Raw genomic sequence first — 14450 nt, 5'->3', positions numbered from 1 at the left:
AGACTCAATTGTTTCTGCAGTCCCCAAGAAACAAAAGAAAGAAACACAGGGTGACTCAGCCCTCTTACTGATGAAATGTCACTTTGGGGTGAGTAAACTGAATGAGTAACCAGAAGTTTTCTTTTGCTGCTATTCACTAGAAATAATCATTTATGCATGCAGTTCCAGGATTTTACAGATTCACCAGTAAGGCTCGATCACACCCACATGTTGCTTTTGAGCATTTCTGTAGTGCTTTTTGCTGTGCTTTCCACATTTTTTTACTGTGATTTTGCCGCGATTGGAGTTTATGCTTTTGGAGAAAAGTTGTTGTTGGGCAGACTTAAAAACGCAAATCGCAACAAAATCACGGTAAAAACGCAATACTTTTACTAGAATCACGGTGATTGTTCTCCTTATATGTGCCACATTCCTGCATTTATGAACCATAAAAAAAATTACCCTGGGGTAAGGCACTAATGGAATATACCACAGTATTATATAAAAAGGTTTAATTTTATTGTATCACAAAGAATAAAGGCATTTACAAAATACAAAAACTACATGGAATGCGCAATCATACTTGCATCAATGTATATAATGTACATGGATAGATGTCTAAATCACCCGACGCGTTTCAAAGTCTATACAGCTTCTTCGTCAGGGGTGTAATAGGCCTCAATCATATAAATTACACTGGTGACAGATTTCAGACTTCCATATATATTACTAAAAACAATGTCTCAGGATCTCTCCGCCAACTTCCCCCTTGCTTCAGGATACATGCTCCTACTTCAGACATTTTGAACACTGGGCAGTCCAGTTGAAGGTAGCACCTCCAACACCTCGGGGTAAACAGCATCCCCATACTGTGTGCCACTACAGGGCCTGTCTGTTTCGGCCTCAGTGGTCAATGACTGTTGAGACTGGATAAAAAATAGTCCCACCATCAACACCTCATACCTGTAAAAGTTATACAGATATGTATGTCTAAGCATGGTTGGCGGAGATCCCCAGACATTGTTTTTAGTATTATACATGGGAATGTGGAATCTGTCACCAGTGTAATTTATAGGATTGACACATATTACACCCCTGAAGAAGACGCTGTATAGGCTTTAAAACGCGTCCCATGATTTAGCCGTTTATCCATGCACATTATACACATTGGTGAAGTACCATTGTGCATTCCATGTATTTTTTGTATTTGTAAATGCTTTTATTCTTTGTGATAAAATACAATTAAACCTTTTATATAATACTGTGGTAAATTCCATTAGTGCAGGGATCCTCAAACTACGGCCCTCCAGCTGTTGTGGAACTACACATCTCATGAGGCCTTGTAAAACTCTGACATTCACAGACATAATTAGGCATGATGGGAATTGTAGTTCCTGAACAACTGGAGGGCCATAGTTTGAAGACCCCTGCATTAGTACCTAAAAAGTCCCAACCCAAGGGGAATTTTCTATGGTTCATAAAAATGCAATACTTGCGCTTTGGATGCGGGTCCATTAAAGTCTTTTACATGCAAAACACTGCATTTTGCGTGAAAAAAAAAAGTCTCTGACTTTTTCCAAAAACGCAGAGACACAAAAATGCATTGATGCAAACGTGTTCAATAGGAAACCATGTTAAAAAAAATTAAACACCTTAGATTGTAAGCTCCTTGAGGGCAGGGACTGATGTGAATGTACAATGTATATGTAAAGCGCTGCGTAAATTGACAGCGCTATATATGTAACTGAAATAATTAAATAAAAATAAATTAAAATGCATCACTGCAAAAAGCATCAAAAGATGCATTAGTGTGAACGGAGCCTGACACAGCGACTACAAATAAATAAATAGCTAAAGCACTTCATCAGACAATCGCTGGACCCAGCAGAATCAACAGAAAAATGCCAGAAGGATAACCTGCAGATAACCTCGGCCTCTCCCACAGTGACAGATTTACAGCGAAGATTTACACCACTGAAGAGTGCGAAGCTTTATAAAATCATTGAAAAAGGACAAAAATATCCAGATGTAACAAATCAGCAGTGCTTGAAAAACAACAACAGGAATATATGAAGAACATTTGAGCATCTTCATCTGTTTTTTTATCGTTCTGAATTCTTTTTTACAGTTTTTTGCTTATAAAACGTTGCACTAACTTTGTATCCAAAGAGCAAAGTGGGAGGTAAAAAAAAAAAAAAAAAAAAGAAAAACCAGAAACACTTGTATGAGCTCGGAGGATAGTGAGTGTGAATCTCCACCCCTCCCCAGCACAAGGCCCAGGCTGGCCAATGTGGCCATACACACACAGATTTCTCCTGTTCAATCCCACAGACTGAACAAGAGAAAAATCTGTATGTTCCTCCATCCACACCAAACAATGTGGAAGAAGGAATCTCTGCTCCCGGCTTTTGTATTTATAAATCCTCAGCACCCGCGGCTGCTTGAATACCAGAACAGTGACTTCATCTGAACAGTTACAGTTCAGCCAACAATTTCCTTCTGGCTCCTTTAATTATGCAGTCCAAGTTTGTAGCGTGGACAGGGCCACCTACAGCAGGCATTTGGGCTGATTCAGCAGGAATAGGGAAACATTTGATCCACGTATGGGCAGCTTTACACTGAATTCACACCACTTGTGTTGCGTTCAGTTTATGCTGGCCAGCACTGAATGGGCAAGAGCATCAGAATGGCTACTTTATAGGAGAGCTGGAAGTCCTCCCCCGTTTAGCAAAAGCTTTACTATCACCACGCAGTAAAATTAAAGTGGTTGTAAAACCACTATAATAAGGCTGACCTATAGGTACTGTAAATATCTCCTAAACTTGAAACATTTAGGAGATTATTACGGTACATTGCATGCAGCGGATGACGTCATCGGTGCATGCTCTGAGGGAACAGCCACCATGCGCTCTGAGGGAACAGCCACCATGCGCTCTGAGGGAACAGCCACCATGCGCTCTGAGGGAACAGCCACCATGCGCTCTGAGGGAACAGCCACCATGCGCTCTGAGGGAACATCCGTGCATGCAGCGGTCACCTGCAGTTAAGGACAGAAGTCTGACCCGGAGTGCATCTGATTTCAGCAGTGATCATCTGTTCCTAATGGCAGGTAACCACTGTGGGCGTTTACCTACAACATCAGACGCCGTCAGCTTCTTATTCACACAGGCAGAGGAGTCCCAGCTAAACACCAACACTGGGGAACCATGTAAATGAGGCCCCAATTGTACATAGCAAGCTATAATAAATATACTGTAAAAAAAAAAAAAAAAAAAAAAAAAGTGTATATATATATATATATATATATATATATATATATATATATATATATATATATATATATATATATATATACACACATATACACACACACACGAATCCGTTGCTCAGGAGGGAATTGATCCGCCGATCCCCACTGAGCCGGCGGATGACAGCTCCGTCTCCGCTTGCAGTGCGGAGAGGGAGGTGTCACAGCCCCCGCTGCTCTCTATGGGGGAATCGGATGAGAGCGGACTGCCTGTCCGCTGTCATCCGATCTGATACCTGAACGGATGGAAAAAAATAGGGTTTCCATCCGTCCGGATTTCACGGACAGGATCGGATACGGATGTCAGCGGAGGTGTCTCCGCTGACATCCGCTGCCCCATAGAGCTGCATGGAGGATCCAATCAGATCCGCCTAAAAAACGTACAGGCGGATCTGATCGGATCGCCTGTGTGAAAGAGCCCATAATGAACTAAAATTACTGTTAACATAAATATTTATTTGTTAACCACTTGCCGACCACCCGCCACAGATATACTGTACTACAGCAGGCTGGCTGGGCTGCCCGAATCGACGTATGGGTACGTCAGTTCGCGGGATCCACAGGACTGGAGGCTGTGATTGCTCCCCACTGAGAGAGAAGGACGGTCAGCTGTTGTAAACACAGCAGACCGTTGTTTTCTCTGAAATGATCACAGAGCGCCTGTGATCCTCCTATATAGGATCACAGGTCTTTGTGTTCATTTCGCAAGTCCCTTCCCCATACAGTTAGAAAACACTCCCCTAGGCTCACACTTAACACTTTTATCCACCACTGGGTTAACCCCTTCCCTGCCAGTGTCATTATTACAGTAACAGTGCATATTTACAGCACTGTATACTGGTCCCCCCAAAAGTGAAAAAAATGTTGGTTAAAAAGGTCCGATCTGTCCGCCACAATCCCGCTAAAAAAAAAAAGAAAAATCGCAGATCGCCGCCATCAGTAAAAAATAAAATAAAAATGACAAATCTTTCCCCTAGTTTGTAGACATGACAACTTTTGCGCAACCCCATCAAGATATGCTTATTGGGATTTTTTCTACCAAAAATATATAGCAGAATACAAAATTGGCCTAAAAAGGATGAAAAAATTAGATTTTTATTTATTTATTTATTTTTGGGGTCTCGTATATAGCAGATTGTGAAAAATATTGTTTTTTCCAGAATTGTTGCTCTTTTTTGTTTATAACGCAAAAAAAAAAAAAAAAAAATCACACAGGTGATCAAATACCACCAAAAGAAAGCTCTATTTGTGGGGAAAAAGACATAATTTTTATTTGGGTACAGCGTCTCGCAACGGCGCAATTGTAGATTAAGGTAACGCAGCGCCAAGTCGCAAAAAATGGCCTGGTCATTAAGGGGAAAATCTTCCGGTACAGAAGTGGTTAAATTGACTTTTTTTTTTTCTTTGTTGTACTGGTCACAAAAAAATTCTAAATAAAATCTGGATTAAAAAAAAAAAAAAAAGTAAACCGGCAGTGATCCAGGAGGCGGCATACACCTCCTGAGATTTAACTATTTATAACCCAGAACATTTGAAGCCATTTCCAGGAGTTTATACTGAAGACAAGTTCTGCTTATATATTGTTCCCCCTTATAATATGACCAAGTTAAACAGGTTTGACATGTTAATATGTGCAATACAGTTTAATTAACTGGTAAAAAAGAAGCGTGTCAGTAGCAATTAATATTTAAGCAATCAGATAGGGATCAAGGCTACACAGATGTCCAAGCCAGACGTTCTGCATGGTGCAGGTACTTGAAAAACAAAAGCCGCCTCCATTTACATCACAAAGCTAGTAACCAGATCCCACGATATTTACTTTCTGTGTAGCAACCAAGCAAAAGAATAGAATAGGGGCAACAACAAGATCCCATCATTCCCAACACACCCCTCCTTCAAGGCAAAAACGAAAAACAGAATAGTAGAAAATTCTCTTTTCCAGTTTCTTTGGCTGAAATTACAGAACTTTTGCAGGTTTTGGAAGTTATTATTCAAACATTCATATCATAACAGAAAACAAACCTGTTTCCGAAGTCACCAATGAGCGACAATAGCAATGCAATAAAGCAATAAAAGTCAAAGTATAACACACAAATCATAGAGGCACCTGAATAAAGTACACAAGGAACTTTTACTTACCGGCATCATTTTGGGTCCGTACCGCATTTACGCTGAGGAAGGAGGAAGAGCCCAGCAGGGAAAGTGATGGCGTGCTAAGGATCCGGATCCCACTGCTCAGTCTAAACACAATCAAAGGATTTCGGATGGGGGCAGGGACCTGCGAATAGATTAACAAGAATGCCCGGTACTTAGAATCTGCCTGGAAAGTTCCTCTCTTTCTAGAAGCCTGTACAATGTGTTCATTGTCTCCATACCTTCTGATTACAACACTAACTGACTGCAGTCTTCTGAAGAACGCATGGACAGAACACAACATTGCATAACCTTCTCTGATAGGATTCTAATAAACCAATCCTAGTGCAGCCTGGCTTTTCCTAGCTGAACCCTGAAATTCTGCACACAGAAATGCATCACCTCTTGCCTCTACCCCCATAGTGATTAATCAGCCTCAAAATCTGATTCAGAAAACCTGTCTTTTCTTACACAGCCCTCCTATTATCTGTACACCGTACCCTGGGCAGCCCTCCTATTATCTGTACACCGTAACCTGGGCAGCCCTCCTATTATCTGTACACCGTACCCTGGGCAGCCCTCCTATTATCTGTACACCGTAACCTGGGCAGCCCTCCTATTATCTGTACACCGTAACCTGGGCAGCCCTCCTATTATCTGTACACCGTACCCTGGGCAGCCCCCCTATTATCTGTACACCGTACCCTGGGCAGCCCTCCTATTATCTGTACACCGTACCCTGGGCAGCCCTCCTATTATCTGTACACCGTACCCTGGGCAGCCCTCCTATTATCTGTACACCGTACCCTGGCAGCCCTCCTATTATCTGTACACCGTAACCTGGGCAGCCCTCCTATTATCTGTACACCGTACCCTGGGCAGCCCTCCTATTATCTGTACACCGTACCCTGGGCAGCCCTCCTATGATATGTACACCTTACCCTGGGCAGCCCTCCTATGATATGTACACCGTACCCTGGGCAGCCCTCCTATGATATGTACACCGTACCCTGGGCAGCCCTCCTATGATATGTACACCGTACCCTGGGCAGCCCTCCTATTATCTGTACACCGTACCCTGGGCAGCCCTCCTATTATCTGTACACCGTACCCTGGGCAGCCCTCCTATTATCTGTACACCGTACCCTGGGCAGCCCTCCTATTATCTGTACACCGTACCCTGGGCAGCCCTCCTATTATCTGTACACCGTACCCTGGGCAGCCCTCCTATTATCTGTACACCGTACCCTGGGCGGCCCTCCTATTATCTGTACACCGTACCCTGGGCAGCCCTCCTATTATCTGTACACCGTACCCTGGGCAGCCCTCCTATTATCTGTACACCGTACCCTGGGCAGCCCTCCTATTATCTGTACACCGTACCCTGGGCAGCCCTCCTATTATCTGTACACCGTACCCTGGCAGCCCTCCTATTATCTGTACACCGTACCCTGGCAGCCCCCCTTCCCGCTGCAATCTGCATCCAGAAAAACCGCAACCTAGAGGTGGACGATTCATTGCAGAATTCCAGCCAGCATTTTCTAGAAGCCAGTTTACACAAATTCCTATCCACAACAATGTCTAAAAGGCTGAAGAAATGAGATGCTGGATGAAATGAAATCACAACGGCTGCCTTGGCTCCTGACCAATGCAGGCTTACTGTATATCCATCCACCTGTCTCCTCCCTGAGATCGGTATCAGAAGACCCACCTCATATTCTGGTAACCATCTCCTACATCCTTCACACCAGCCTCCTCCTGACACTACCATCCATGATGTCACTTCTGATGAGTACCACCCCCCACCTGCAAATCCCACATTACCACCCACCTTCACACCCATCTGTTCCTGGTATGAACTTCTCATACACCTCTATAAATGCCAATATCCCCTTCTCCTTGTAAGTGTGCCCACCCTCCTGCATGTTCCAACACCTACCTACTCCTGTTATCTGGTCCCCCTCCAGAAAAAGAAATGCTTAATGCCTCCTACACACCATCAGATAATCGGATGACTTATCGTTCGCATTTTGTTGCATGATACTAATATCGAATTCAACAATGCGTACTAAACATATGATTTTTTTCGTACGATTCTGGAAAAGCTTCCTGGTTCCATAGCTATGTATCGGATAATGCAGAACACTACGGGTTATTTTCATGTTTCTGATCATGCGTGGTCTTTGTCTATTGATTTTTAGCGGACGCATACTGTACAGATTAAACTATTGTCATTCGCTAGGCTATCGTACGACAAAAGTTTTCCTGTTTGTCCCTTCGGATTTTGTTGGACGAAATGTCGTGATTAGCTGCCGAAAGATGTGTACCAACGATCAGATTATCGCACGATCAATTTGAAAGCGATTTTTTTCATACGATTATCTGATCGTCTGTATGAGGCATTAGTCCTAATTCCCTGTCCTTCTTGCAACAACTCCCACCCATCACAAAGTCCTGACTTCCAAGTCACAACATCTCTCTACTTTCACTATGCCCCCCCCCCGTACACACACACACACACATCCTCAATGCTGGCCATACACACAGCAATTGTCAAACACCATACAGCTTAGGGCATCCCACTGCAGTTTCAGTTGTTTCATTGTTTTGATAGAAATGGAAATTAGTAGGTTATCCTGGTATCACCCCTCCCCCACACATCTAAAAGTTCTGACACCCCTCTGTCACCTGGTCACACTTCCCCACCTGACACTCTTCTCGCTATTCCACTTAGTAATTATCTCCAACTCAACTGTGAGCTCCACACACACCTATCAGACCTGACCACCCCTCTCTCTTCTATTAACCCCCCCCCACCTATCAGATCTGACATCTGTCTCTTCTATTACCCCCCCACACACACACACACACCTATCAGACCTGACACCCCTCTCTCTTCTATTAACCCCCACAACTATCAGACCTGACCACCCCTCTCTCTTCTATTAACCCCCACAACTATCAGACCTGACCACCCCTCTCTCTTCCATTAACCCCCCCCCACCTATCAGATCTGACATCTGTCTCTTCTATTACCCCCCACACACACACCTATCAGACCTGACACCCCTCTCTCTTCTATTACCCCCCCCCCCCCCACCTATCAGACCTGACCACCCCTCTCTCTTCTATTACCCCCCCCCACCTATCAGACCTGACATCTGTCTCTTCTATTACCCCCCCCCCACCTATCAGACCTGACATCTGTCTCTTCTATTACCCCCCCACACACACACCTATCAGACCTGACACCCCTCTCTCTTCTATTACCCCCCCACCTATCAGACCTGACATCTGTCTCTTCTATTACCCCCCCACACACACACACCTATCAGACCTGACACCCCTCTCTCCTTCTATTACCCCCCCCCCACCTATCAGACCTGACATCTGTCTCTTCTATTACCCCCACACACACACACCTATCAGACCTGACACCCCTCTCTCTTCTATTACCCCCCCCCCCAACTATCAGATCTGACATTCTGACATCTGTCTCTTCTATTACCCCCCCCCCACACACACACACACACACACACACACACACCTATCAGACCTGACATCCCTCTTTCTTCTATTACCCCCCCCCCCACACACACACACCTATCAGACCTGACACCCCTCTCTCTTCTATTGACCCCCCCCCCAACCTATCAGATCTGACATCTGTCTCTTCTATTACCCCCCCCCCCCACACACACACACACACACACACCTATCAGACCTGACATCCCTCTCTCTTCTATTACCCCCCCCCCCACACACACACACCTATCAGACCTGACACCCCTCTCTCTTCTATTGACCCCCCCCCCACACACACCTATCAGACCTGACACCCCTCTCTCTTCTATTGACCCCCCCCCCCACACACCCTATCAGACCTGACACCCCTCTCTCTTCTATTGACCCCCCCCCCCCAACCTATCAGATCTGATATCTCTCTCTTCTATTACCCCCCCCCCCCCCACACACACACAACCTATCAGACCTGACACCCCTCTCTCTCTTCTATTGACCCCCCCCCACCTATCAGATCTGACATCTGTCTCTTCTATTACCCCCCCCACACACACACACACCTATCAGACCTGACACCCCTCTCTCTTCTATTACACCCCCACCTATCAGACCTGAACATCTGTCTCTTCTATTACCCCCCCCCCCCACCTATCAGATCGAACACATCTGTCTCTTCTATTACCCCCCTCACACACCTATCAGACCTGACATCCCTCTTTCTTCTATTACCCCCCCCCCCCACCTATCAGACCTGACCACCCCTCTCTCTTCTATTACCCCCCCCCCACCTATCAGACCTGACATCTGTCTCTTCTATTACCCCCCCCACCTATCAGACCTGACATCTGTCTCTTCTATTACCCCCCCACACACACACCTATCAGACCTGACACCCTCTCTCTTCTATTACCCCCCCACCTATCAGACCTGACATCTGTCTCTTCTATTACCCCCCCACACACACACACCTATCAGACCTGACACCCCTCTCTCTTCTATTACCCCCCCCCCACCTATCAGACCTGACATCTGTCTCTTCTATTACCCCCACACACACACACCTATCAGACCTGACACCCCTCTCTCTTCTATTACCCCCCCCCCCAACTATCAGATCTGACATTCTGACATCTGTCTCTTCTATTACCCCCCCCCCCACACACACACACACACACACACACACACACCTATCAGACCTGACATCCCTCTTTCTTCTATTACCCCCCCCCCCACACACACACACCTATCAGACCTGACACCCCTCTCTCTTCTATTGACCCCCCCCCAACCTATCAGATCTGACATCTGTCTCTTCTATTACCCCCCCCCCCCCCCCACACACACACACACACACACACCTATCAGACCTGACATCCCTCTCTCTTCTATTACCCCCCCCCCCCACACACACACACCTATCAGACCTGACACCCCTCTCTCTTCTATTGACCCCCCCCCCACACACACCTATCAGACCTGACACCCCTCTCTCTTCTATTGACCCCCCCCCCCACACACACCTATCAGACCTGACACCCCTCTCTCTTCTATTGACCCCCCCCCCCCAACCTATCAGATCTGATATCTCTCTCTTCTATTACCCCCCCCCCCCCCCACACACACACACCTATCAGACCTGACACCCCTCTCTCTCTTCTATTGACCCCCCCCCACCTATCAGATCTGACATCTGTCTCTTCTATTACCCCCCCCACACACACACACACCTATCAGACCTGACACCCCTCTCTCTTCTATTACACCCCCACCTATCAGACCTGACATCTGTCTCTTCTATTACCCCCCCCCCACCTATCAGATCGAACACATCTGTCTCTTCTATTACCCCCCTCACACACCTATCAGACCTGACATCCGTCTCTTCTATTATACTACACACCTGTCAGGCCAAACCTCCCCCACATACCTATCAGACCTAACACCCCCCCCCTTGTATCCACCCCCACCTATCAGACCTGGTACCGCTCTCTTCTATTCACCCTTCTCCACACCTATCAGACCAGACAACCCCCCCTGACATTCTACGGTCAACCAGTAACTAGAACGCTTCCCTCACCTGTAATCTGGCCATACACGGTTTTAATTTTGATCCATGTATGGCTCTTCCCGTTCATGAGGAGTTCATTTATTGTTTAGCGTCTCATGAATTGGCTTGTTGGAAATATTTGCTTGGATTAGCCTTTGCGGTCAATTGATTTGTGTATTCCGATAGTGGAGGAGTCCAACTGTCAGAATACAATGATGCAGCGGGGGAGGGTTCCTCCATCCACCTGGAATGTGTAGATGGGGCAAAAATCGCTTCAGTTTTTATGTTCAGCCCCCTGGAGGAATGAAATAACTGCACCATGTACGGCCAATTTTAGACCTAGTACACAGGGGCAGAATGTCCGGTGACAGCAGCCGGTTCAATAAAAGACGACTGACATTTGGCCCCTGTTTATGGCAGTCATTCAACAGAAGCCGGCTGTTCTTCCAGTTTCTGTTGGACCAGCATGCTGGAAAACCAACAGCTGACCGGCTCCAGATCCGTGCTCTCAGCCAATGGCAGAGCTCTGACCGTAGTGCCCTTGGCTGGGGGGGGGGGGAAGGGGCTTCTGTCATAACATAATAGCTCCGCAGGGGAGATCGCTGTACTAACATCAGATTGTTAGTACAGCAGCTCCTCCTGAGCTGACTTTTTTTCTTTTACCCCAAAAAAAAAACTGATAGTATGTAATAGGCTTTAGTCAGGACACCTTGATCCCGCTTAGTATCACCCCAACACACCCCGATTATTACCCCCACACAGCTGTCAGGGTCATGTCAGATGGGCAACTTTGTCGCAGAGATGAAATGCGGCAATGGCCAACGCCAGCGATTTGTGCCCAGTGATGTCATCGCGGAGTCACCGGTGAATTGTTGTCGCTACAAGTAAAAAGGGGGGGGGCGCTGAGCAATAGAGGGGAGGGCTGGCGGGTGGTCGCTGACGTAAAACGCTGCTCCAACCCAATCATTGACCTCCAGATCAACGAAAAATGACAGTTATCAATTCCATAGGAAATAAAACATTTTCTTAGTAAAAATAAAGGGGGGGGGGCACTGAAAATAAATCACCCCTCTGATATGACCCTAATGACACCCCCACACACACTCTGTCCCTATCCCCTCCCCCCGGGGGTAACTCTGCTGACACCCCCCCAGGCACTGCTCTCCAGCGCCCCACCCTGTACAGGACAGAGATGACACCCAGCTCGTACCCTCACCTCTCTATGAGAAGAGTGGGGGAGGGGTTCCAGTATCTATGGACGGTCACCCACCCTCCGCGGTGTCCTGCGTCTCCCGGTGCAGCTCCGTCTCCCGGGACCTCCGGCTTTGTCTGGCGGAGGTGGGCGGTGCCTGTACGGAGTAAAGGGGAGATACTGACCCGCCCCCTTCGGCCACTCCTCCCTCTCCGAAGCCGCCGTCACAACCCCGCCTATTTTCGTTAGTATCTCTCCTAGAGACTCGAGTCACGTGACTCGTCCACGTCACTCGAATCACCTTTAAATCACGTGACCCTGCTGTAGCTTTTGCCGTTTTGCTCCGTAGTTGTCCCGTTTGGGTGTCACCTGTGTGTGACAGGCACGACAAGTGCTGTGTGCGGACCTAACATCGCCCTACGGGAAGAGTTTAGGAAAAAGTAAAATGGCCGCCGCCCATTCTTTGAAAACAACACAAGTTTCCATGGCAACAACAGGTGTCAATCACCCCGCAGAGCTGTAGAGGCTTCAGGTTTCCGATCCAACCTGTAATGTTCCTGTACTTCACTTCCCACCCCATCGCCACTGATCCCCATAGCACCTGTTACCATGTCTGCTAAATAAAAACTTTATTATACTCACCTTTCCGGGGAGAAGTGGAACTAAACCCATCAGTTTAACACTTTCCAAAAACAGTTAGGCCCCTTTCACACGGGCTTTCCGATCAGGTTCGCCTGTCAGTTTTTTCAGGCGGATCTGATTGGATGCTCCATGCACCGCTATGCAGCAGTGGATGTCAGCGGTGACATTTCCACCGACACCCGCTGCTCTCTGATCCTGTCCCTGAAATCCAGACGGATCAGATTAAAAATGGACAGGCGGTCCGTTTTCATCTGATCTCCCATAGAGGAGAGCAGGGATCTGACAGGTCTGTCTCTGCAAAGCTACAAAGTAAGCGGAAACTGACCTGTTATCCGCCTGCTCAGCGGGGATCGGTGGATCGATCCCCACTGAGCAAAACTGAGTCCCCTGGGCGGAAAGCCGTGTGAAAGGACCCTAAAGCCTCGTATACACGATCAGATTATCGAACGATCGTCCAATTTTTGTTGCATGCTAGTCTCATATGGAAAGTGAAGAGGCTACTTTCATTACGAAAATTCTCATATGACAGAATTCTACTTCAGAAGTGACGTCATGTGTTGGATTGTTTTGTATGTGTTCTTTCATCTCTGAGCATGCCTAGTCTTGCTCTTACCATTTTTTTCGGATGAAAACTGTACTAATTAAATGAAAATCGGACGTTGTGTTGACGTACGATAAAAATTTTATAACCTGCACACACACTTGTATAAAGTACTCGAAACCCATACTTGAGTAAAAGTACAAGTGCTCGATCAAAAAGTGACTTGAGTAGAAGTACTAAAGTATTCAACATTTTTTGTACTTAAGTAGTGCAAGTAGTTTTTTTAAATTTTGCTACTCAAGTACTGAAAGTAGAAGTAGAAGTACTGTGCTATGTAGTTATTAAAGAAAGAAGTCAAAAGTTTGAACATCTTATTGTTTTTTATTATTTCAAATGATTAACCTAAAGGACAATCACAATTCCTTTGGCTGTAACTTTTTTTGTAAACAAAAACAGATAAAGTATGTCCCTCCCTTTCCCCTTTAAAGCATCCCTCCTTCTCTTCCCTGCATGTTTTTTTTTCTCCACAGCTTATTGGTGCGCAAAATCATATATAAACCAATGTGATATACAACAATATATTCCAATAATGAAATAAAGGAAGAGTGTATGAAATCAAAGTCAATAAAAAGTCCATATATATATAATGCCATAATACCATATATATGTGACAAAACAAGATGAATATATTTTCTAAGGTGCAGGAATCAAACAGGGGCTATTCCAAATAATAGGTGCAGACTCCCACCACCTTGTGGATTTCCCCCTTACCCGGCGGATGAAGGTAAGTGCAAAATAATATCCAAATGGACTCTTCCAGTGAAACAAAACTGCAAAACCTGTGCTCTCAACTTCCAGTGAAAAAAGCAAAATCAGCCTCTTACCAGAAAAAAGGTCTATGTACGCTTGCGACTCTCCTTGGTTGGGGGAGGTTCTCTTTCCCCTTAACAGCAGATATGTAGACCATTTTATTTATACATACAGTAGCATTTATTTTCGTATGCGCTGATTTACACATGACATTATACACATTTTTTTGAACTTCATGAAACCTGCCATCTACTGTTCTGGCAGTGGTAATTTTTAT

The 14450-nt window shown here is 45.9% G+C and overlaps 1 protein-coding gene across 4 annotated transcripts in view; it reads right to left on the bottom strand.

Annotated features, from left to right (window-relative positions):
- Positions 1-12346, bottom strand: part of TP53BP2 (tumor protein p53 binding protein 2) — a 116920-nt gene extending 104574 nt beyond the window's left edge. For 3 of the 4 annotated variants that reach the window (XM_082249265.1, XM_082249267.1, XM_082249268.1), the window contains exons 1-2: positions 12205-12346; positions 5426-5564 (exon numbers count right to left, since the gene is read on the bottom strand). In XM_082249265.1, the coding sequence (XP_082105391.1) occupies positions 5426-5452 (27 nt within the window). In that variant the 5' untranslated portion in view covers positions 5453-5564; positions 12205-12346. The remainder of the gene's footprint in view (positions 1-5425; positions 5565-12204) is intronic. The other variant, XM_082249266.1, reaches the window with a different exon arrangement.
- Between the last annotated feature and the right edge of the window lie 2104 nt (positions 12347-14450).

Source organism: Pelophylax lessonae, assembly GCF_965119305.1.
Source record: "Pelophylax lessonae genome assembly, chromosome: 3".
In the NCBI taxonomy this organism is placed as follows: domain Eukaryota; kingdom Metazoa; phylum Chordata; class Amphibia; order Anura; family Ranidae; genus Pelophylax; species Pelophylax lessonae.
This window is presented reverse-complemented; position numbering and strand designations above follow the sequence as displayed.